The following is a 24174-nucleotide window of genomic DNA, read 5'->3' as shown; positions in this document are numbered from 1 at the left end:
TCTACTGTTTGAGTTAGTCTACAACTTTAATCAGAGAGACAGGTTACACAGTGACGGTAGGCTTGACATGCTTGATTATAATATAAAGTACACTATTATATTAACTTTAAGTTGTTCGTTGATAAATATTGCATTGAATCTGATCTTTACTGTTTCAGCTCACTTAACACATTTTGTACTTTTACACTTTCTGCCTGTTGATGCGTCGCGCTGTCCAATCAGAGGCGGCCAAATTTGCATATTACAGGAAGGATTTCTGGGATAGCATTGAGTTTACAGTTCAGAGGGATCTGGCTTCTTTAGACGCTGTCTTCTTAAAACTGAATAAATATTTAAAAAGAGCCAAATGAGCCAGTCTTTTGAACGGCTCTTCTCAAAGAACGGATCACAAAGATGCGGATCCCATCAAAGAGCCATAAATCCCATCTCTACTAGCGCGCCCTGCCCGCGCTGGTTCTTTTGGGGGGGGCAGAGGACTCTGGCTGTGCGGGGCGTGGCATTACAGTCTAGCTGCTATCGTTTTTCTAAGCAAAGTCTCTGTTCCAAGTTCCTGGCAGTTTCAAAAGCTTATGAAAAACCTACATCATGTCACAGAGCGTTAATCTCGCGATAAAAAAATTATCGCCGTTAAAATTGAGTCAAGTTAACGCGTTAATAACGCGACATTTTTGACAGCACTAGTTTCTAGAAATGACAAACAAACCACCCCTTTAATTTGTCTCCTTTTAATTAAAAGCTTTTTTTTTCCTGAATTGTTCATATCCGTTTAATGAACGCAGCACTCATTATCGATATGTTTTGTCTCCTGTAGTGTTCCAGTCTCTGAGCACTAAGGGCCTCAATGGGATTGATTTTAAGGGCGAGGCCATCACGTTTAAAGCCACTACAGCAGGAATCCTGGCCACGCTCTCGCACTGCATCGACCTGATGGTGAAAAGAGAGGACAGCTGGCAGAGGAGACTGGATAAGGTGTGTCTATACAGAGAAAGCATTACCTAATGGATACCTGGTTGTTTTTTTAAAACCTGCACTAACACACGAGTCGAATCACAGCCCGTCTCCTGTTATTTCAAGTCGATAAATGATTGACAGCCGAGTCTTCGGACAGTTCACAGTGACTCACGCATACACAAATTAAAAAAGAAAATGAGTTTTAGAGCCAGACTGCTGATCTGAATAATCCGCCTGAGAATTTGAGAACGCAAAAAGCGCTGCTTCCTGTTACGAAAACAATAAGGCGAGTGTCCACTGCAACAAGACAACAGGAGTTTAGGTGGTGAGTAGGTGGCAATGTGTCGCCGTGTTACTGCATGCAGTTACCAGAACTGCTCATAAGGAGCTGTTTGTGTGCTGCTGGAGCTGGTCTATCGTGTTTTCTTTCTATAAATATTAAAAACGCGTTCCTTTAGTGCTGCACAGTGACGCTTTGTCAGTGTGTTTTTAGTGCTGTATGTGGATTTAAACCCAGAGTGGGAACTAGTGATGTGCGAGGAACTTTTTAATCCTGTTCAGTCCTACAGTATATGGCTGAAGGTTTGTGCACACCTGACTTGACCATGACCTCCAGTATGTGAGGTCAGGCGTCCACATTCTTTTGCACATAATGTATTTTCTACCAATTTGTTGTCGCTTGTTCATATTTTGTGCATATTTTAGTCACCTAATTTAAAACGTTTCCTCATTTGGCGGCCGTGTGCCTCGCCCCCGATAGTTACGATGACTTATGTTGGTGGATTGAGACAATCCTACGATTTGAGGGCACAAATGAGCAATTGAGGGTTTTGGGTCTTGCTCAAAGTTGTAGATCAGGCGGTTACTAAGGATGAATGAATAAACTCTGAACGCATGTTAGTAAGGTGTCGTCTTTCTTTGTCTGGCAAGCTTCATATCTGACCGCTCGCTTGTCTTAAAGTGAACGAATGTCCGAAGCTCTTGCTCATGTGACTGTCCCTGAAATAGTGACTTGTATTTAACACTTTATTCATTCGTTCAAAATAAAATGAGTATTTGGTTACATCCTGAACGCTGTAATACATCACAGTTCTGTGTTTAAATAAAATCGGCAGTGATTCTGATGGATGTGTAGGTGTGAGTATGAGCCACGGTGGAGTGTCCAAAGACTCAGCAGTCATCGATTTTCAGAATCAGGGTTACTGCCAAGTGCGTTCTCACACAAGTACAAGGAATTTGCTTTGGTGATTAGCGCTTGAACATGTATACAAGCCCAGTCATGTACCAGGTTAAGAGCAGACATTTATGGATTATGTAGCAGCTTGGATTAATAATTGTTGTATAATTCAGTAAACGTGTAGAATACTGATATAGATACTTCTGAATGGGTTTGGTATCTGATTCACGAGCCCACTCTGATCGGACTGAGGCGGTAACCCTGAAGCAGTCCCATAGTTCATGAGATAAGAAAGTGTAAGGTAGCAAAATCTAATCGGTGACTGACTCTTGCTCTTCTGTATCTTCTTCAGTCTTTCTCGGACCTTCTCCTTGTCCTGCAGACAGTTTCTGTGTGTCTCGTTCTCAATCGCTCTCCCTGTCTGTCTGTCCATCTGTCTGTAGGAGACGGAGAAAAGGAGGAGAGTGGAGGAGGCCTATAAAACGGCATTGTCCGAGCTGAAGAAGAAATCTCATTTCGGAGGCCCGGACTATGAGGTGGGTGTGCTGCCCTCTTTGTTTTAAATAAATAAATAAATAAGACAGTGCTGAATAACCTTTTTATTTATTCACTACATGGATATCAGGAAGGTTCCCTTTTAACATGAGTATATTGCACTGCCAAGTGTTTTTATAACATTTGAACTGTAATCCTAATGCCTTCTTTAAGTAAAAATCGATTTAACCAAAATGAGATGACAAATGTGGCAGAATTTCATCTTTGGTGTATTCATTCAGCTCGTTATTCAGTGAAAGCATGATCATAAGTAGCCACTAATAATTATTCCTTATCTATGATTTATTTATTTTTTAACCAGATGCAATCATATTCGTCATTCTTATCAGTAAATGCAAAGCCTTAAAGGGATTATTTTTAAAATACTTGTGTATTCTCTTCTGTCCACCACCTCAGTAGAAGAAAGAACAGAAAACCCGTTTACTCAAAACGCACACAATGGAAATCTTATTGTGTTCGAGGAAAAATTTGTCCGTTGTCTTGTTTTTGATCCAAATCGATGGCACTGGGAAGTTTGTTCATGTATGCTCTGTTTAGTATTTGGAAGCTTCTAGTGCACTACATGTTCAAATCGAGTGAGTTCGGTTTCACCCAAGCGCTGAATGGTGGTCATGTGACCTAAATGTATCCCTGAATCTAAAATTTAAACAACAACAAAAAAAAAAGTGAAGAAATGTTTACTACCTCAAATCAAATGTTATCTTGGAGACCTTTATTTGCCTACAGTATTTGACTCTCTGACATCATCTTCGGATGCTTTGCTGAAATATTACACACGATCGAGTCAACTTTTTCTGAACTTACAGCCTCGAGAATAAAATTCACAATTCTTGAATTTACCAACTGAGGATGTTTCTAGACATTTTTAATGATGAGGATGAGGTTTTGCTCAGGTCATGTCTCTACTGTCTTGCATACTGTCTTTAAATGAAGGGGGGGGTTAAGGTACCATGCCTTGGATTTTTATCTGCTCTCAAACCAGGTTGAACCAAAATGTTCGAACTGATCAGATGATCTTCAACGGTGGTCATCTTGTGCTGTTCATTGTGCTTTCTCCCTGGAGATATTCCACCCTCTTACCAAATACCATATTTAATCGGGATTGAATTTATGCTTCTTAGCTTTTAAATATTTCTCCTAAACACACAAGAGTTCAGTGAAATTACGGAGAAGCTGAGACTTATTAGAGTAATACTGTATACCTTTCATTTCAGCTTTAATCTAGATGCCTCGTAGATAATTCTGGAGATCTTTATTCGATTTTACTCCTCGCTGATATGATCACATTGCCAGTGTAGTTTATTTCCTCATTTTTCTCTCCAGCCCTCGATGTTTAAAGCATCTGTGAATCAGGACTCTCTCTCTCTCTCTCTCTCTCTCTCTCTCTCTCTCTCTCTCTCTCTCTCTCTCTCTGACCTCAGGAAGGCCCAAACAGTCTCATAAACGAGGATGAGTTCTTCGATGCTGTGGAAGCCGCGCTGGACAGACAAGACAAAATAGAGGAACAGGTTTGCAAAACTTTTCACTAATCACATCCCATCGTTATGTTTAATTCAGGACTGACCGCCCCACAATTTTCCAAAAACAGCATGTCTCAGGTTTTTATTCCACTTCCACCACAGCAGTTTCCCAAAGATTAACGAAAGTCGCATTGTGTTTTTTTTTTTTTTAATCAATTTATAGTTGCATTTAATGTTGTGAAACGTCCACAAAACAAGTTAGTACAGCTATAAATGTAAAGTTTTATTTCTTGCAGACGAAGCTGTATTTCTCTTATGTGGACCATTCTTTCGTTTGCACAGACACACCCCATTAGCTGTACTTGTGAAGCTCGCAGCTAATGTAGCTCGTTACAACCCGTGCTTTTAGAGTAGTCGGATTCTTTGAAGTGCTGCATCTTAAAATACTCACGCTCATCCCAAAGTGCACAAAGTCATTTCTTTCTCAGAAGTACATCAGTGGGAAAGGAGCGAAAGCACAAGTACGGATGCTTCGGTTTGAAGTAATGAAGGACTGCGAGTTGCGTTCATGACGCGGAAGTGTAAAAACGGCCTGTTAAGCTCTTGATGCGTTTTTGTGTGCTGCTGTTGTAAAGTTTTGTCAGCGCACTGTGTGATCATCAGATCATACGCAGCTTAGAGGGAACAGCGGTTGCATTTGTCTTGGGCACACCAAGATGGTGCTGCAGATGGCTGTTTCGGTGTGTTTTTCTCGGTGCATTGTTTGTTTTCTCTTACTTTGTTTGTTTGTAAACTCGGTTCACTGCTGCGATACTCAAGTCTTTCACCAGAGAAGAGCTCCTGAACATCAGGAGAACGACTCCAGTGGACTTTTCTGGTGTCATTTGTGGAAATACTGGACATATTCTGGTCAAAGGTGTTCTCGCCTTTACGCACTCTAAGGCACCAGAGAAGAGTTAAACGCGCTAGTGCGCCTCTGTTGGTGCAGACTTCACACTCCGCTACCTGCGATATTTCTTTCCAATGTGGGCTCATTGTGCAACAAGCTGCTGGTGGAGAGAAACAGGGACTTTCGTTCTTCTGTTTTTATGCTTCACGGAGATGTGGATATGCAGCCTTGTACCTGGACTGTACAAATTGGGATGAGTTCAGGACTGCTACCAGTCGTCTGGATGAGTACACAGAGGCTGTGACGTGCTACCTCAGCTTCTGTGATGACTGCTACATTCCATCATGAATCAGGGTGAACTACAATAATGACAAACCCCTGGTTCACAGAGAAGCTTCAACAGCTAAGGGTGCAAAAGGAGGAAGTGTTCAGAAGTGGGGACAGGAACAGGTTTAGCAAGGCAGTGAGAGAAGCTAAACGACTGTACTCCTGAGGTGGGGTTTACATTAGACCGTATCAGCGGATCATTAGATTAACTTTTTTAAAACAATTCGCATGCACACACAGCAACGCCAATACACGATTCGCATGCACACAGCAACGCCAATACACGGATATGCTAATCACATGACTAATTAGACGGCACGCAAGTTGAAATGTGTCAGTGCGGCTCAGCGCGTCCTCCTCAGCGGCTGCGCTCCAAATCACTCCGCCCTGAACAGCGAGTGCCCTCTGGAGGGTGCGCACTCCGGCCCTGCGCAGCTCACAGAGCGCGCGAGTGGAGCGCACGAGCAGTGATTCGGGACTGAGCCGCTGTGTGTGTGATCCCAGTGCATATCGGGCATGCGCAAGTCACTCACCACTTGCAAGTGGAAGGATGGCAAGCCTAAAGACAATCATAACTACACAATGGGCAGTATTTGCATCTTACCATGAACAACATTAAGAATGGCAAAGCATTATATTCATACTTTTTTATACTCTTTAATGAAAAACAAAAAGGTGATACAAGGCGGAAAAAATAGCAGGAAGTGAAATCCGCGCCGTTTTTCAGCAGTCGCGTCACATGACCAATGTGGCATGAACAACGCCAGCGAATCAGGAAGGTGGATGTCACAGTGACGTTGTCCAATGACGACGTCAGCTAGAGCTCAGCACTGCGTTTCCTCGTATCTCAATGTTTACACAGCACCGGATCAGATATGAACTGGGTTGAATACGTGGGCCCTGGCGGATTCAAGTTGTTCCACCTGTGGAGTCGTTTCCCGGCGTTTTAATGTGAACGGACAGTGCATCCGCGACGAAAACGAGACGGATACGGTCTAGTGTAAACACCACCTGAGAAACTCCAACACCAGTTCGCAGCCAACGACGATACATCTGTCTGGAAAGGGCTCAGACAGACAGATCATGAACTACAAACCTTCGGCCCCCCCACTCTGTTAACGACTTGCGCCTGGCCAACCAACTGAATGAGTTCTACTGTCACCTTGGAAGACAATGAGACTGTCCTGATAGCATCCACTGTGACTCCACACTCCAGCTCCTGCCCACCTCCACCTCTACTGCTGCCAGGGCCTCTCTACATCCGCTCACCCTGGAGGCCCATCCACCCACCACCACCACCTCAACTCTCTCCATTCTGGAGAGGGATGTCAGTCAGCTCTTTTTTAAGAAGCTGAACCCTCGCAAAGCAGCAGGTCCCGTCTCAGTCTCACCATTTACCTTGAAGCGCTGTGCTGATCAGCTGTCTCTAGTGTTCAGACATCAAAACCTCACTGGAGATGTAGTTTAGATTCTTCTTATTTTTATTCGACATATAGCTACTTTTGGCTTTGCTAAGTTCTTCTGTCTTAACTGTTCAAGCATCAATCACCAAAACAAATTCCTTGTATGTATGCGAGAACGTACTTGCCAATAAACTCGATTCTGATAAACTACTGATATTTTGGCTAACAGTCAGTCTGAAATCGTACACGGCTTTTATTCTGGTGTTTATAGGATAGTCACACTAGAGGTGGAATGCCGTCGGAATGAAAATTCTTCATATATTCCGGGATATTCTAAACATTCAGGCCCATTCTTGTGGCCAACCCGAATGTTTTGCTCGTGCTCAAAATATTCGAGGTGCATTCGAAGAGGAGAAATATCGAACGGCATTCGAAGCGTATTCTGACTGCATTCTAAATATTCTTACGGCATTCCAACAGCATTCGAAACCTGATTGCGTTCGAGGGAAAAATCGAAATGGCAAGCCACTTCAAATCCTGCCGGAATGCCGTTGGAATGAAAATTCTTCGTACATTCCGGGATATTCGAAGTACGTTCTAAGTATTCGAGCTGTATTCTCTTTGAATTCTTAGACGTTCGAAACTTATTCGGCGGCTATTCCGGGAGCGTTCTGACTGCATTTGAGGTGAATTCGTACAGCATTCGAGGCACCTTCCGACCAGACTTCGGGTGGTATTCAGGCAGCAATTGAACCGCATTCGAAGTGCATTCTTTAATATTCTTACTGCATTCTAACAGCATTCTAGGTATTCCTATGGTGTTCCAACTGCATTCGAAAGCTAATGCACCCGGAACGTGCAAGAATCATTCGAGGCGGGTTCGAAGCGCGTTCCAAGTATTCGAACGGCATTCTTACGAAGCTGTAAGAATGTTGGTCAGTTTGAAATTCCCGCCCGAATGTGGCACGAATTTTGAAAAATTTCATTCCGGCTGGTTCTGCTTGAATAAGTGTGATGGGGGCCTTAGGAACAGCTGATAGGCATCAACAATCATTTCAGGTCAGTAAAATGGAGAAACCATGCTACTAGGTTCTGCTTTCAGCAAAAAGTTTGCTGTATGGACTTGAACAAATTCTCAGGAATTTGATATTTAAATAAAATTAGCTGGCTTTTTTTTTCATGGTGTTTCAGATATATTCCATTCACCTAGCATGATGTTAGAGGTGAAGACAAGTTCAGTATCATGCTAGCTGAATGGAATATATCTGATATACCATGGGGGGAAAAAAAAGCCAGGCAATATTACACATGCTCATTCCTTTCTGGTGTTCAGTGCGTCTTTCTTTTTCAAAATTCTTTCAAAAATCTGTATTTAACAAGGCAAATCTGGCAGCCATGTTTGTTTACAAATTGTCAGTCGCTCACTTGTTGGCGTGGAAGTCTTGTGTCTCTGATGTGTGCTGTAATGTTGCCTTGACAACCATGCAATATCGTAAACCATATTGAACGCTCATTCTCCATTGGGTAAAGTGACGTAATACATGCGATATGCTAACGGTATTGCATGCTATCAAACCAAATGAACAAAACCTGCTAGAAGGGAATAGAACACATTTTTCTGTTCCATCAAAAAATTCTCCGTTTGTGTAATAATTTATCGTGTAGCACACTCCTGGTTTGTATTACCGTACGTATGTGTAAGGCTTTGCGAGGTATGAGCATGCAGTGCGATCGTGTGTTTTTTGTGTTTCAGACTCAGACAGAAAAGTCTCGGATACAGAGGCCAAGCCCGATGCCTTCCGGAGACATCTACTCCACGATGGGCACCCACCGGTTCGCCGAGAAGGTGAGTCAATCGCCGGGGGGGGGGCGGTTTCTTTTTAAATAAACCTGCTGTGAAGGAACAATGACATCACTACACGTTTCTCTGAGACAAACCGTCGTTCCTGATCCTGAATTTGCAGACATCACACCTTGTGTTCCTGTCTCAGTCCAGCTTTCATTCCACAGCCAGTCACTGTGAATTTTCTCACTTTCTCTCCATCCCGTCTCTGTGCTCTATCCAGCCCCTGACTCCACCCTCCTCCTCTCTATCCCGTGATGTAGTGCTCAGTCCCGCTCATCATGAGCACAGGTTCAGTGCTAAGGTAATAGCGCCCCCTAGCTCTAGTTGCACCCACAGCATGTTTAACTCGCTTTAATGGCATGACTCGAGTCTGTTCAGCTTCAGCCTGACAGCACTGACATTTGCACCATCTGACTTGGCCCAAGAAAAGGAACACAGGACGTATTTAGTGTCCAGAAGTGTTGTCTCTCCCCCCCCCCCCCCCCCCCCCCTTTTTTTTTTTTAGTTCTACACTGGAGCTAATATAGCGAGAACGTAACAAGTCTCTCCCAAATCTATACATCAGCTCCAAACATCAGAATAGTCTCTCTTCTCCCACAGCATGGTTGAATTCTCGATTCTGATTAGTCGTTATTGTGATTGTGGACATTTCTGACCCTAAAAATGTCTCACATTTCTTCTTCCTGTGTTTGATAGGTGGAGGAGATGGTACAGAGTCACATGACCTACTCCCTGCAGGATGTGGGTGGAGATGCGAACTGGCAGCTGGTGGTCGAGGAGGGAGAGATGAAGGTGAGGAGGAGGGAGGGGTCTTGAATTAACATCAACCAGATTTCGAAATAAAGATCTTTGATTCGAGTGGTTAAAACACTGTTGCTAGGTAGCTGGGAGCTATAAACACTAAGCCTAAGTGTAGAAAACTAATAAAATGATGTAACGTTATATCGTGATGTGGATCAAATGTCTCCACAAGGATAGGCGGTCTCTGATGGTTATGGCCTTTTAGGGACATTTGCTGGTCCCCATGAGAAGAACAGATTATTTTTAATACAAGTTTTGAAAGGCTACTACATGCTGCGTTTGTAATACAGAAGTGTTTACAAAAAAGGTACATTTAACTTTTGTATGCACATTTTATTTATTTATTTATTATTATTATTTTTTTTTTTTTCTGCATTGTGTGAAGATTAGATTTTTTTTTTCTGCATGGGAGAATCATCAGAACATGTGCAGCTTAAAGTGAACAGGGCTCACATCTGTCTAATACCTCATACAGGAACTGATATTAGCTTAAAAATCAATTCAGAAAAGTGTGTGTGTGTGTGTAGGTGTACAGGAGAGAGGTTGAGGAGAATGGCATCGTGTTGGACCCTCTGAAAGCCACACATGCAGTCAAAGGGGTCACAGGTCACGAGGTGTGCCATTACTTCTGGAATACGGAAGTTCGCAATGACTGGGAAAGTGAGTACCCACACAATATAGCATCATCAGAGTGTCTGTGTGTCTCTCTCTCTCTCTCTCTCTCTCTCTCTCTCTCTCTCTCTCTCTCTCTCTCTCTCACACACACAGATAATAAAGACCGATTACACGTCCCAAATCTCAGGCTGTGATCTCAGATTTCAGGCTCATCAATTTAATACCTTTTATTTTTGCTCTTTGTCTCTCTAATGCACTTTGTTTGATTTATAACTTTTAACGTTTCAGTGGCTTCAGTTAAAGTTAATTTACAGCGGGCCTGAGTGATGTCTCAGCAAACGCACCAGCGTGGCCTGATGGGTGTTTCACATAATACTATAATGCAGCTCTCTCGGGTCTGTAAATACCCATCGTTCATCTGGGGGCCATTATTTTTATTTTTTAATAAACACCAGCATGCTAATGTTGGCAGCTAGCATTAGTATGTTCCAGGAAAAGACCGGATGAGCCAAAAGAGTTTCAGGAGAGAAATTCAAATGCGCTGTAAAACCTGAAGGGGGAAAAACCCAACCCTGATTGTAGTTCTGGCCCTAAGGCAAATGATTGACTTTTGACCGTGAGTTGGCCTGGTGATTAGCGTGAACGCCTCTCTCCTTTCATTCCTGCTCAGTTCGTTCGTTCTTTCTTGCCTGTTTTTTTAAAAAAGTGTATTTTTTTAATGTGTTTTATTTAGTGCTGTCAAGCGATTAAAATATTTAATCGCGATTAATGTCGCGACTGTCATAGTTAACTCGCGATTAATCGCAATTTAATCGCACATTTTTGTCACATGAAAAACCATTGTAATTCTCTTATCAGCATAAAAACGTGAATGGGCTTGCTTTGTATTGCAAAGCATAACACGTCTTGACACAGCCACTGCAAAGTGAAACCTAAGCCGAGCACCGGGGCTGGCAAAAGAACCATGTGTGAAGTGATCTACTGTTTGAGTTAGTCTACAACGCTAATCAGAGAGACAGGTTACACAGTGACGGTAGGCTTGACATGCTTGATTATAATATAAAGTACACTATTATATTAACTTTAAGTTGTTCGTTGATAAATATTGCATTGAATCTGATCTTTACTGTTTCAGCTCACTTAACACATTTTGTACTTTTACACTTTCTGCCTGTTGATGCGTCGCGCTGTCCAATCAGAGGCGGCCAAATTTGCATATTACAGGAAGGATTTCTGGGATAGCATTGAGTTTACAGTTCAGAGGGATCTGGCGTCTTTAGACGCTGTCTTCTTAAAACTGAATAAATATTTAAAAAGAGCCAAATGAGCCAGTCTTTTGAACGGCTCTTTTCAAAGAACGGATCACAAAGATGCGGATCCCATCAAAGAGACATAAATCCCATCTCTACTAGCGCACCCTGCCCGCGCTGGTTCTTTGGGGGGGGGGGCAGAAGACTCTGGCTGTGCGTGGCGTGGCATTACAGTCTAGCTGCTATCGTTTTTCTAAGCAAAGTCTCTGTTCCAAGTTCCTGGCAGTTTCAAAAGCTTATGAAAAACCTACATCATGTCACAGAGCGTTAATCTCGCGATAAAAAAAATGATCGCTGTTAAAATTGAGTCAAGTTAACGCGTTAATAACGCGACATTTTTGACAGCACTAGTTTTATTTCTTGCCTACTTTCCTCCTTTCTTTTCTACTCAATTCTGTTACTACTTTCTTTCTCCCACTGAATGCCTGTTTTTATGCCTCTGCCACCTTAAGGTGCAGGAGGCATTATGTTTTCGGGTTGTCCGTCCGTCCCGAAACCTTGTGAACACGATGTCTCCAAGGCAAATGAAAGGAATTTCACCAAACTTTCACCATTTGTGCGCTTTGGGACAAACATGAACTGATTAGATTTTGAGGTTAAAAGTTCACAAGTCAAGATTACTGTGAGGTCAAATGTCCATCCCCAAATCACAACTTACGGTAAGGCGTGTAGTCTACCAGGCGGAGGCGTCCCCATCGACGCCGTTGATGTCGAGTTCTATCTAGTTTCTTTCTTAATTTGTAACTTTTTTTGCCTTTGTTCTTGCTCGTTGCTTTTTTTTTTTTTCTTTCTTGTTTGTCTTTCTTGCTGGTTGCCTGCCTTCTTTCTTATTTTTGTGTTCCTGCTGGGTTCTTTCTTTCTTTTTAGGCCTCCGCCACCGTAAGGTGCAGGAGGCATCATGTTTTCGGGTTGTCCATCCGTGCGTGCGTCCATCCTGAAACCTTGTGAACACAATATCTCAAAGGCTGATGAAAGGAATTTCACCAAACTTTCACCATTTGTGCACTTTGGGACAAACATGAACTGATTAGATTTTGAGATCAAAAGGTCTAAGGTCAACGTCACTGTGAGGTCAAATGTCTGTCCAAAAACCTTGTGAGCACAATATCTCCAAGGCTGATACAAGTAATTTCACCAGGTCAAGATTACTGTGAGGTCAAATGTCCATCCCCAAATCACAACTTAATAAGGCGTGTAGTCTACCGGGCGGAGGCATCTACATCGCCGCCGTTGGCGTCGAGTTCTATCTAGTTTCTTTCTTTCTTTGCCTTTGTGCTCCTGCTGGCTTCTTTCTTTCTTTCTTTTTCCTTTTTCTTTCTTCCCCTCCCCTCCAAAGTAGTTTATTCCTTACATTAAGACTTAATTAAATTTTTGGTGAATATAGGTTGTTCGTTTATATTAATTATATTTTAAAATCTTTTTCTCCCTAGCTACTGTTGAAAACTTCAACGTTGTGGAGACGTTGTCCGATAACGCCATAATTATCTACCAGACCCACAAGGTGAGGCGGCTGATGTTCAGCACGACGCCCATTTTGATGACTGAGAGTGTTTCTGACTTGCTAATTGGTTTATGTCCTACAGAGGGTGTGGCCTGCGTCACAGAGAGACGTGCTGTATTTATCAGCAATCCGTAAAATCGTGGCCAGCAATGAGAATGACCCTGACACGTGGCTCGTGTGTAACTTCTCTGTTGACCACGACAATGCCCAGGTAAAAAAAATTAAAATAACCACCCGAGTGTGCGATTGCAGAGTGTTTCCCCGGCTGTACAGGGTGTGTGCTGTGCTGCTGAAGTTTACAGCTGCAGGTCTGAGTACAGTGTAAACGGCAGGAAGCGTTTCAACATTCACAGATGGATAGAGAAAGAAAAGTGACTAGTGAGGGCTGGAAGAGTTGGTGTTTAATCTTTATCAGGAAGTAAAGATACTTAACAGGAAGTAGAAAGATGAAGAAAAAGCCTTTAGAAAACCTGCTGAGGATTTTTTTTTTCTTTTTTGCATACTTTCTTCCTTTCGTTCCTACTCCTTTCTTTTCTTCTTGCTTGCTTTTTAAAAATAATTCTTTCTTGATTTTCCTTCTTTAATTCCTACTCGATTCTTTCTTTCTACTCAGTTCTGTCTTGCTTTCTTTCCTGCTTTCTTTTTTAATCTCACTTTCTTTTTTGCTTTTCCTTTGCCTTCTTTTTTTTGCCTACTTTCCTCTTGTTCCTACGCTGTTTTTTTCCTTCTTTCCTACTCACTACTTTTTTTTTTTTTTATTTCACTTCGTCTTGCTTTTTTCTTTTTTGCCTACTTTCTTCCTTTTGTTCTTTCCTTCTTGCCTACTTTCCTCCTTTCTTCTGTACTCAGTTCTTTGTTTCTGCTCAGTTCTTCATCTTCCTTTTTCCTTTCCTACCCAGGTCTTTTTTTACTTTTTTTCTCAGAAATAATTAAGTGATGAAGTCAAAATTAATTGAAATGAGCTTAACATTTACTCGGGACTTTTAAGACCTAAAATGACCTCCACGTTTTCGAGTTGTGGAGAATTTAGACTCCGTGCTACTGTGACTGAACCTCTCTCCTGATGAGGTGGTCTGAAAGCAGCGTGTACTTTTCCTCACTTTTCCTCGTTGTAAATTCCCACTTTCGTTAATTTTAGCCGAGCAGCAGATGTGTCCGTGCCAAAATCAACATCGCTATGATCTGCCAGACGCTGGTCAGTCCACCGGAGGGCAACAAGGAGATCAGCAGAGACAACATCCTGTGTAAAATCACATACGTGGCCAACGGTGAGTTACTTCATGTTTTTATACGTGGAATGATTTTTTTTTTTTTTTTTAAATAGATATTATGCTGATGTACAAATGTTTTGCTCGTTATTTCAAGTTGAACTGTTACTGTAGTGTTGTGAATTTTGTGGTCATGTCCGTGTGGTGCAGTGAACCCCGGTGGCTGGGCCCCTGCATCTGTCCTGAGAGCCGTAGCGAAGCGAGAATACCCCAAATTCCTGAAGCGTTTCACCTCCTACGTGCAGGAGAAAACTGCCGGCAAGCCCATCCTCTTCTGAGAGCTCAGGTTCATCTTCCAGAACTTTCTGTCCATGTGTAACTGATTATCTCAGAAATTCTTCCACATTAGTCACATTAGTGATGATAAAATCACTTTTTTTAAAGAAAACTATTAAATTTAAGCTTCAGCTGATAGACAGTGTTACCAATGTACTGCCGTTACCATGGGAGGGTGGATGGATGGATGGATGAAGCTTGGTAGATGGGTAAATATGTGTACTGATTGATTGATTGATTGATTGATTGATTGATTGATTGGATTTTTTAAATGGATAGATGCTTAGAAGGTTGATGGGTGGAGAGATGAGTGGGTGGATGGAGGGTTAGAGGTTTAGAAGCTTGATGGATGAGATGTATATGTAGATACAGTGTGTGGACTGATAGATGGATGACTAGATGATAAGTGGATGGATGGATGACTGGCTGGATGAAAGGCTTATTAGATGTTTAAGTTTGATAGATGAGCTGTTTAGGTAGATATTAGTATATGGATGGATTGAGTGATAGGTTAGATATGTTTTTTTTAACATTTTTTTTTGGGCTTTTTTTCACCTTTATTGGATAGGACAGTGTAGAGACAGGAAATGAGCTGGAGAGAGACAGGGAGGGATCGGGAAATGACCTCGGGTCGAAATCGAACCCGGGTCCCCGGATTTATGGTATGGCGCCTTAGTCGACTGAGCCACGACGCCCCCATAGGTTAGATATGTTTGAAAGCTTGATAGATGATGTGTACAGGTATAGTATGTGAATGGATAAATGGATGGCTGGATGAATAAATGGATGGATGAAAGGTTAGATAGATGATATGAACAGGTAGATATAGTATATGGATGGATGGAAGGAAGGTTGGGTAGATGTTTGAAAGCTTGGTAGATATGTACAGGTAGATAGAGTATGTAGACGGATGGATGGATGGATGTAGGCTTTACTCAGTGTGTAACAGGTTCTCTTGTTGTGTGCAGATCGTCCATGTACAGCGCCCCCTGTCTACACTCCCAGCTGCAGCTCCTCCTCTGGAAACGACCCACATTACCCACAATTCCCTGCAGTGGTCCTCAGTATAGATGTCCCATGGGCTTTTAGTGGTCTCAAGGCTTTAACCCCTTCAGCGCTCTGAGAGGACACATTGCCAAATCTCAGCATTTCATTCTGTGTTTTCAGCAGAGAAATTATATATTGATATTAAAATATATGTATGTGAGATTTAACAAAAATAATTATTTAATGGAGCCAAGACGCAGAAGAACGGCTCTGTTTTGTTCTGGATGAGGGGTTCCTCCCCCCCTCCCCTGCATTTAATAGATTGGTCCCAGATTTCATTGCTCCCCCGCCCCCAAATGCTGCTAATTTAAAATGGGGGGGAAAAAAACAAACAACGCTCGGGTCAGACGACATTCCACCATCCTGAATGTTTGTACATGAACTCTGAGAGGGCTGTCATTGACCTATGACCTACGTTATGACCCATGAACTTTTTGTCTTTGTCTCGATCTCTTTGATGAAGCCCGAGTACTGGCGCTGAAGAGGAGATGACTTTTCTTCCCCATGTTCTGTTGTTTAATCTCTGTCTCTGGAAACCTGTTTGTTTTTGTTGTACTTGTGTATGTCAGAGACACGCTGGCGTACTGTAGCACAATTAAGAATCAGTAGTGACAGGCAAAGTGGGTTCTTTTTAATACGACAAGGAAACGCTTTACATCTCGATGACTTGTATATAATTTCTAATTATTGCTTCACGTTTGTGGGATTGCTGTCAGCCAATGCGTTTTTGTGTGATTCATCCAATTCCACTTGCCTTAGAGACCGGCACAGACGAGCGTGTTTGTGTGTGCAGACAAGAAGTGTGATGGACGAAAGACTCAACAGATCTTTTTTTTGCAAGCGTGTTTGTGTGGTCGGGATGATCCGAGGTGTCCGACGCGCGTATAAATTATTAGTGAAGTGCCTCAGTCTAATCATATGACCTGAGTGTTGCTGATGCGAGGTTCCTCCTTTTCTAAATACGACCTGAAACGGAGTTTAAAATAAGTCAAGCGTCTTTCAGCGATTTACACCATAATTATCTGATTTTTCTTTTAATTTATGATTTCTTATTGATCAAACTTTGGGCCTCATTTATCAGCCATAGGCTGATTTGATTTGTTGAAAACAAATGGTTTCTACCAGATTTACAGGAGTTTTGCTAATTTTCTTGAACGCCAGTCAGTGAAGTTAATTTATATATTACCAAGCACATTCAGAGCACAGCTGATTTCTATTAAGTGATGCCAACAAATCTGAGAGCTGAAAACAACAAAATGGTGACTAAGCGGTGAAAGAGCGCCTCCTCAGTGCGAAATGGGCTAAATGTTCCAATAATGCAGCTCAGCCACTGCAGAGCATCAGCTACCTTTCATAGACACACAACACCATCCCTTTCTCTTTTTAAAGGGTGCCATTATATTTGCCATAACTGTACAGTGAGTCCTGTTGGTTTGTAGTCTTAGGCTTTTCTTTCAAGTCATTAATATTAAAAAAAATCGCAATTATCTCCCAGAATTGTTGTACGCACAAGTGAATTAACACGTTGTCAATCTAAAATCGCAACTCGCGACAATTATGCGATTTTGAAGCCGATCAGTAGTTTCATATTAGCGAGTCTCCAAATTACAAGTTTACACGAGAAGCAGAATGTAAAGATACGAACGATTTATTTATTTATTTTCCCAAACTTAAATCGTTTTTTGGAAGTACTGTATTTCCTGTGTAAATGCTCCCGTGAACGATTTATAAATAAATTCCTTTGTATCAATTATGATAAATGAGGCTCGTTGTTTTTCGATTTTGACAAGAATGCTAGTCCGACGGAAATTGGTGGAAATTGATTGATGATTTTTGTTTGTGTACCTCTGACTGTTTGTTTTTGTGTAAAGTTTACAGCAATCTAATAAACGCCGTTAATACGGATGGCGCTCGAGTCATGACTACAAAATGGAGGCCGAAAGCTTGCTCTTTAAGAGGCGGAGGACTGTTAATGACGGATGTTGGGGAAAACGTTCGCCCTCTTTCGTAGCTCGACTCGACACTCGGCTGCTCAACTCCAATCCTCTCGGCTGTTTCATTACCGTAAACTCTGAAATCAAATCAATAACAATGTCAAATACAATCCATTTATACATGTAAAAACTGCTGATTGGACAGTTGGTGATGGTTGTCATGGGAAACAGCCAATCGGATCAGGAGTGGAGTTTTGCACGCTAATGAAATGTCAGTGTGCGCGCACATCAATGAATCAGACGTCCTTCTAATCCCAGCATAGTTTATTATTTGTTGCATTTGCACTGAATGTAATGTAGTTGGAATAAAAAAATGTTTCTGTAAATAAAAGTTACACTAATGGTGTCTGGATGGGCGGGATGGGAAGAGTGAAAATGCAGCACTTCTGTTGTGTTTATACGGAAATAAAGAGAAAGACGTCTTACTGCAGCGTCATGTGGTGATGTGATTCAATAAGGACATGATTGATCTTGCAAATAATTAGAAAAAAAAACAAACAAACTGCAGAAATGATACTAAAGTCAGCCAAAAAAGGACACCCTTTTCCTTTGACCCTCATTTGCATATTTGATTCTGATAGGCTGTCTTGTTTTGTGATGCAATAACTCTTGCATGTGAATGTTCTTCATGAAGAAGAGGTGCTAATATTAATAAGCTTATCTTTGTCTTAACACTGATGTAAAAGCGTAGTTCTAATGAGAATTATTTTAAATTCTTTTTCAAATCTAGTATATGTGCCAGAATTATTGGCACCCCTTACGGAATATTTTAAGACATGTGAACAAATGAGTGGGATTTTTATAAAACTTTTTTTTTTCTCCTCTCCCTGTCCACACGGCAACGGATTCAGGTGAATCCGATAAAATTGTTTATCGTTTCGGCCTGGCGTCCACACGGCACCGGCGTTTTGGGTGCCCCAAAATGAAATCTTTTGAGAACGGGTTCCAGAGGCAAGGCAAGTTTATTTATATAGCACATTTCATACACAATGGCAGTTCAATGTGCTTTATAGAAGTAAAAACAAAAACAGTAAACAATAGAGAAATAAAATTACATAAAATAATTTTATTTTTATTCTAAAACAATTAATTAAAAGAATTAAAAGAAAATAAGAATTAAACAATAGTAAAAATAAAATAATAAAATGAAGTAGTAGTTCAAATAGGATGAGGAGGAAAAAAAACCCCAGCAGAATAGAATAAAGAATAAAATAGGATAAAGTTAAAGTAAATTTATAACATGCAGAGAAGTAAAGAATGTAAAGAAGACAATATTAATTATTTAACAGAAAGCATCTGAAAACAGCTTGGTCTTTAACCTAGATTTGAAGCTGCCAACAGCAGGAGCATTTTTAATGTTCTCTGGCAGTTGGTTCCATAGCTGCACTGCATAGTAGCTAAAAGCTGCTTCACTACACTTTGTTTTAACAACTGGTTTTAATAGTAAATTTTTCTGTTTTGATCTGGTAGATCTGATTGGGTTAGGCCGCTACAACATATCAGAGAGGTAATTGGGCCCTGTACCATTTAGAGATTTGTACACCAGCAGCAATGCTTTAAAGTCAATTCTGTAGCTTACTGGAAGCCAGTGAAGGGACCTTAGAATTGGAGTAATGTGCTCTGTTCTTTTTGTTCGTGTGAGAACCCTCGCCGCTGCATTTTGAACCAGCTGAAGTCGTTTGATGGTCTTTTTTGGCAGGCCTGTGAAAAGGCCATTGCAGTAATCAACCCTACTAGAGATGAAGCCATGTATTAGTTTTTCCAGATCATGTTTTGACATAAGTCCTCTTAGTTTGGAAATGTTTTTAGGTGATAAAATGCCGTTTTAGTGATTGCTTTCATGTGACTGTCAAAGTTTAGCTCGCTGTCAATGAAAGCACCAAGATTTTTAACCATTTCTTTAGTTTTCATCCCTTTTGTGTCAAGAATAGTGGTAATCCTGAGTCTTTCATCTTTTTTTCCAAATAGAATTACTTCTGTTTTATCTGTGTTCAGCTGAAGAAAATTTTGTGACATCCAGCTATTGATTTGATCGATACACTGGTAGAGACATTCAAGGGGGGCATAATCATTAGGTGATAGAGCAAAATAAATTTGGGTGTCATCTGCATAGCAGTGATACAAAATTGAATTTTTATTGATAATTTGCCCAAGTGGGAGCATATAAAGGTTGAAAATATTTTCACTGTGAATATTTATTGTGTAATGGTGCAGAGTGGAAAGATCTGGCAACGGCGCCGTTGCGAAGTCGTCTGGATGAGTAGAACGGATTTGTTTACGATGACGTCACAACCACGTGTGCTTCAGGCCGGGTAGAAGTGTAACGAACTCGATGCGAGTTGTCAACAAATCCTATAACTTGGTTCATGAAACGCGCTTACAAAATATTTTCACTGTGAATATTTATTGTGTAATGGTGCAAAGTGAGAGAGAGAGAGAGAGAGAGAATAGCCCTTACGGCAGAGTCAATCCCGCCAGCAAAAATAGGGAAAAAAAGGAGCGATCTCACCTCTTCAGATGTTGGTTTAAGTCCTACAATACATTCCTCAAAAAGGGCGTAGAAGAACAAATTAATCCATCAACGTGTAGCATTCAATTTATTCCGGACCATTAAAGACGCCGCCTTCCGCGTAGAATCATGCGTCATCCTCGCCGCCATATTGGATTGGTCAAAGCGGAGAATAAAGATGCCTCATTCATGTGCTGCGTTTAACTGTACCAACAGGTTTGCCGTCCAAACGAGATCACATGGGATTACCTTTCACAGGTGAGACTGGAAAAATACTTTTCATTGTATTTGGTCATTATAACGTAATTTTATGAACAGATTTTTCTGACTTTGTGGCTAATATGAAGTCTCGCGCATAATAGTTTATGCGCATGCGTCCTTACTTCTAATGTTCTGGTGTCTCCGAAGGGACCGTCTTACAGCGCCCCTAGAGGTGTGGCATGTGCATTGCATCGTTTTCAGCAAGCGTTGCGTTGCCATATGTACCTGATATTTTACTGATCCGTTGCCCATGTGGATGTGATATTTTTTTTTAATAACATCTCATTGCTGTTGTCGTGTGGATGTAGCCTCAGTCCCCAGGAACTCTACCCCACCCCCACTCCCTTTTAAATTTGTACAGGAAAATGCAATTTTTTGGCTAATACGGCATGCATTGATTTTCATACGGGAAAATGACGTTTTGTATCAGAGATTTTTTTTTTTCCGTTACTCTGAGAATTTTCTTAGCATCCACCATTTATTTTTTCAAACACGCATGCCCAATGAAACGGAACTATTTTCGATGCATGTGGTTTTATAGTCGCACGTGGTTTTCTCAGTCATTTAAGTCCATCAGCTCAGACTGCCCAGACTTCTGTGACGGCTGCAGAAGTTATGTTCTGCCAATTTCTCGTGGAACACATTCCTCCCCCCCCCCCCCCCGGACTGTGGCAGACCATTTTTCGCAGCTAGCAAAAAAATGTTTCCTGATTCAAAGACTGCACAGGTAAGCATTTGTGTTTTTAATTTAAAAAAAAAAAAAAAGCTTTTACTTGTTGTATGTAGGAAAGCTTCCTCCATGATGATGATTCAGGGAGGCGATACTGGGAGTCGCCGTTTTATACAACGGCAACTGTAGTTACCCGGCGATTTCTGGTTTCGCTTCCCTAAACCATTTTAATTGCTGATAGACATTATATGTAGACACAGATGACCAACACTCGTTACTCCCATCAGTCGTCAGTAAACTGGAAAAGTATTGAATGAAGAGTAATGGTGGTAATGACCGTTCGTAACCTGTCTCTAAGGCCAAGTTTACATTAGACCGTATCTGTCTCGTTTTCTTCGCGGATGCACTGTCCGTTTACATTGAAACGCCGGGAAACGGGAATCCGCCAGGGTCCACGTATTCAATCCAGATCGTGTCTGGTCCGGTGCTGTGTAAACATTGAGAATACGCGGATATGCTGTGCTGAGCTCTAGCTGGCGTCGTCATTGGACAGCGTCACTGTGACATCCACCTTCCTGATTCGCTGGCGTTGGTCATGTGACGCGACTGCTGAAAAATGGCGCTGACTTCCGCCTTGTATCACCTTTCATTAAAGAGTATAAAAGTATGAAAATACTGCAAATACTGATGCAAATACTGCCCATTGTGTAGTTATGATTGTCTTTAGGCTTGCCATCCTTCCACTTGCAAGTGGTAAGTGACGCGCATGCCCGACATGCACTGAGATCACACACACAGCGGCTCAGTCCCGAATCACTGCTCGTGCACTTCACTCGCACGCTCTGTGAGCTGCGCAGGGCCGGAGTGCGCACCCTCCAGAGGGCACTCGCTGTTCAGGGCGGAGTGATTTGGAGCGCAGGATGCCTGCGGAGCCTAGATCTTGCAGTCACGTGACCGGAAAGTACACAGCCGCCATCTTGTCGGTAAAAAACACCGCTGAATACTGCTGCACTCGTGTACAGAATGGATCAATTTCAACCGACGGACTACACGGCTCATTTTTCTAATGAACAGATAACTAGATGCATGTCTAAAATAAACGATCTACAGATTAGTGACCCTTATGGCTTACCAGACGGAGTTTTCACGACCGGATTTTGAACTGCCAGCGGAATACCCAGACGTGTATAATTACCTCATTAACTTTCCCTCGCTGTTCAGTGGTGAAGCACTGCGTGCTTATAAATCTCTGGACAGTTATCTTTACAGAAATTCAGGATTTGTCAGCGACTCAGATGTGGCATCTTGTAAACAAGAATCCTCATTGGATGGGTAAGTCACTTAAGTATTGAGTATAGCACTGACCAGCCGATTATAGAATAGAATAAGGTAATTCCAGCTGTAATTCCAAATCGTCCGTGTTGTTTACCATGGATCTCGCGTTGGAGAGGTAGAGGCGGCAGTGGAGGTTTGAGTGGCTGTTTTCTGAGCTTAGTCAACAGGCCGGCTCTGCAGCCTCGCTTTTGCTTCCGCTCCCGGCGCCACCTCCTTCGCTTTGCTTCCGATAACAATCCACGGAGACCCCGCTGGTCTCTCTATCTCGTCCGGAATGTGTTTTTTTTTGTTTTTTTTTTTTTCTTCTCGTCCGGAATGTTGTGCATGCGATGGAAATCGCTACAAACCGTCATTTTCTGCTGGAAACCAATGTCCAGTAAGTCCATACGGTTGTAGTGGATATTGAAGTCCGGTACAGACGAACAACACGCAAAAATACACACAAAAAAACGTGCACAGGTAGGGAGAGCTTGTAGCCGCAGCCGTTGTAGTAGAATTGTGTATATAGTAGGGTTTTCCAGAAGAAAAGGTAGAAGTAGAAGGCGGAAATATGGCGTTTGACCGACAAGATGGCGTCTGTCACAATCTGGATTGGCTGTGACGTCACATGCAAGTGCTCCAATCATGTATTGGCGTTGCTGTGTGCACGCTAATCGTTTTAAAAACGTTAATCTGATGATCCGCTGATACGGTCTAATGTAAACCCCACCTAAAATGTGTAGTAGGGGATGGAAGCAATTTAACGCCATCTACATGTTTGCCGTGCTCTGATTTTTCTTTTATTGACCAGGAAAATAATAGATGTATATTGGGGAAAGGTCCTGGATGTAAAAACTGCTCTGGGTGTTGCCAGGTTTCCAATGCTGAAACAACTTTTTACTGCTTTGCTGCGCCTCCCACAGAACGATGCAGATAGTGAGGGCTTTTTCATTGGTTTGGAAAATTCATCCTGAGTACAGAAAAAACATGGCTGCAGACACATGAACTGCATATCTGCAAATTAAAATGAAGTGTGATGAGGAGCTAAAACTGCTACCCAAGCAGTGATGATCTAGCTCGTGCCAAATCTGCAACATCTTTGTACAAGAAAACACTCCAAAAAGGAATAAGATTTAAATTCGTTATAAATTACTGGGAAGATTTTCAATTTATTAATATTTTCACTCATCCTTGTTTACGTAATATACTTCAAGTGGTTCCGTCATCTTTAGTTGGATCGAACACTGCTTGTAGTGTCGACACTTTTTTTTTCTCAAATGGAACTTTTACTAACCTTCGTTTACTGTTTGATATGATTATATATAATTTATTACATGTAACCTACTATTTTAATTAACATACCGACTTAGTACTGCTGTTCTATTTCAAGTAATTTTCTTTTGTGGAGTGTAATATTGTAGGTGATGTCAGCACTTGTCAAATAGAACTGCGTGTGTCATTTTTATGAACTATTTTTAATATTAATACATTTTATTTGCAAAATTTACATCAATAATTCTGGTATTACTGATAGTGTATATTAAGTTTATACACTACTGTTCAAAAGTTTGGGGTCACACTTTTATTCACCACCATAAGTTGTAAAATGAATAGAAAATATAGTCAAGACATTTTTCTGGCCATTTTGAGCATTTAATCGACCCCACAAATGTGATGCTCCAGAAACTCAATCTGCTCAAAGGAAGGTCAGTTTTATAGCTTCTCTAAAGAGCTCAACTGTTTTCAGCTGTGCTAACATGATTGTACAAGGGTTTTCTAATCATCCATTAGCCTTCTGAGGCAATGAGCAAACACATTGTACCATTAGAACACTGGAGTGAGAGTTGCTGGAAATGGGCCTCTATACACCTATGGAGATATTGCACCAAAAACCAGACATTTGCAGCTAGAATAGTCATTTAGCACATTAGCAATGTATAGAGTGGATTTCTGATTAGTTTAAAGTGATCTTCGTTGAAAAGAACAGTGCTTTTCTTTCA

At 41.6% G+C, this 24174-nt stretch overlaps 1 protein-coding gene across 1 annotated transcript in view; it reads left to right on the top strand.

Annotated features, from left to right (window-relative positions):
- LOC132895142 (ceramide transfer protein) overlaps nucleotides 1-17850 on the top strand; it is an 80616-nt gene extending 62766 nt beyond the window's left edge. The window contains exons 7-17 of the mRNA XM_060935388.1: nucleotides 812-969; nucleotides 2572-2664; nucleotides 4105-4191; nucleotides 8516-8608; nucleotides 9305-9400; nucleotides 9937-10069; nucleotides 12765-12835; nucleotides 12918-13046; nucleotides 13974-14103; nucleotides 14254-14389; nucleotides 15348-17850. Of these exons, the coding sequence (XP_060791371.1) occupies nucleotides 812-969; nucleotides 2572-2664; nucleotides 4105-4191; nucleotides 8516-8608; nucleotides 9305-9400; nucleotides 9937-10069; nucleotides 12765-12835; nucleotides 12918-13046; nucleotides 13974-14103; nucleotides 14254-14381 (1118 nt within the window). The 3' untranslated portion in view covers nucleotides 14382-14389; nucleotides 15348-17850. The remainder of the gene's footprint in view (nucleotides 1-811; nucleotides 970-2571; nucleotides 2665-4104; nucleotides 4192-8515; nucleotides 8609-9304; nucleotides 9401-9936; nucleotides 10070-12764; nucleotides 12836-12917; nucleotides 13047-13973; nucleotides 14104-14253; nucleotides 14390-15347) is intronic.
- Nucleotides 17851-24174: the final 6324 nt, after the last annotated feature.

The sequence above is a fragment of the Neoarius graeffei genome, chromosome 12 (genome assembly GCF_027579695.1).
Source record: "Neoarius graeffei isolate fNeoGra1 chromosome 12, fNeoGra1.pri, whole genome shotgun sequence".
Lineage (NCBI taxonomy): Eukaryota > Metazoa > Chordata > Actinopteri > Siluriformes > Ariidae > Neoarius > Neoarius graeffei.
This window is presented reverse-complemented; position numbering and strand designations above follow the sequence as displayed.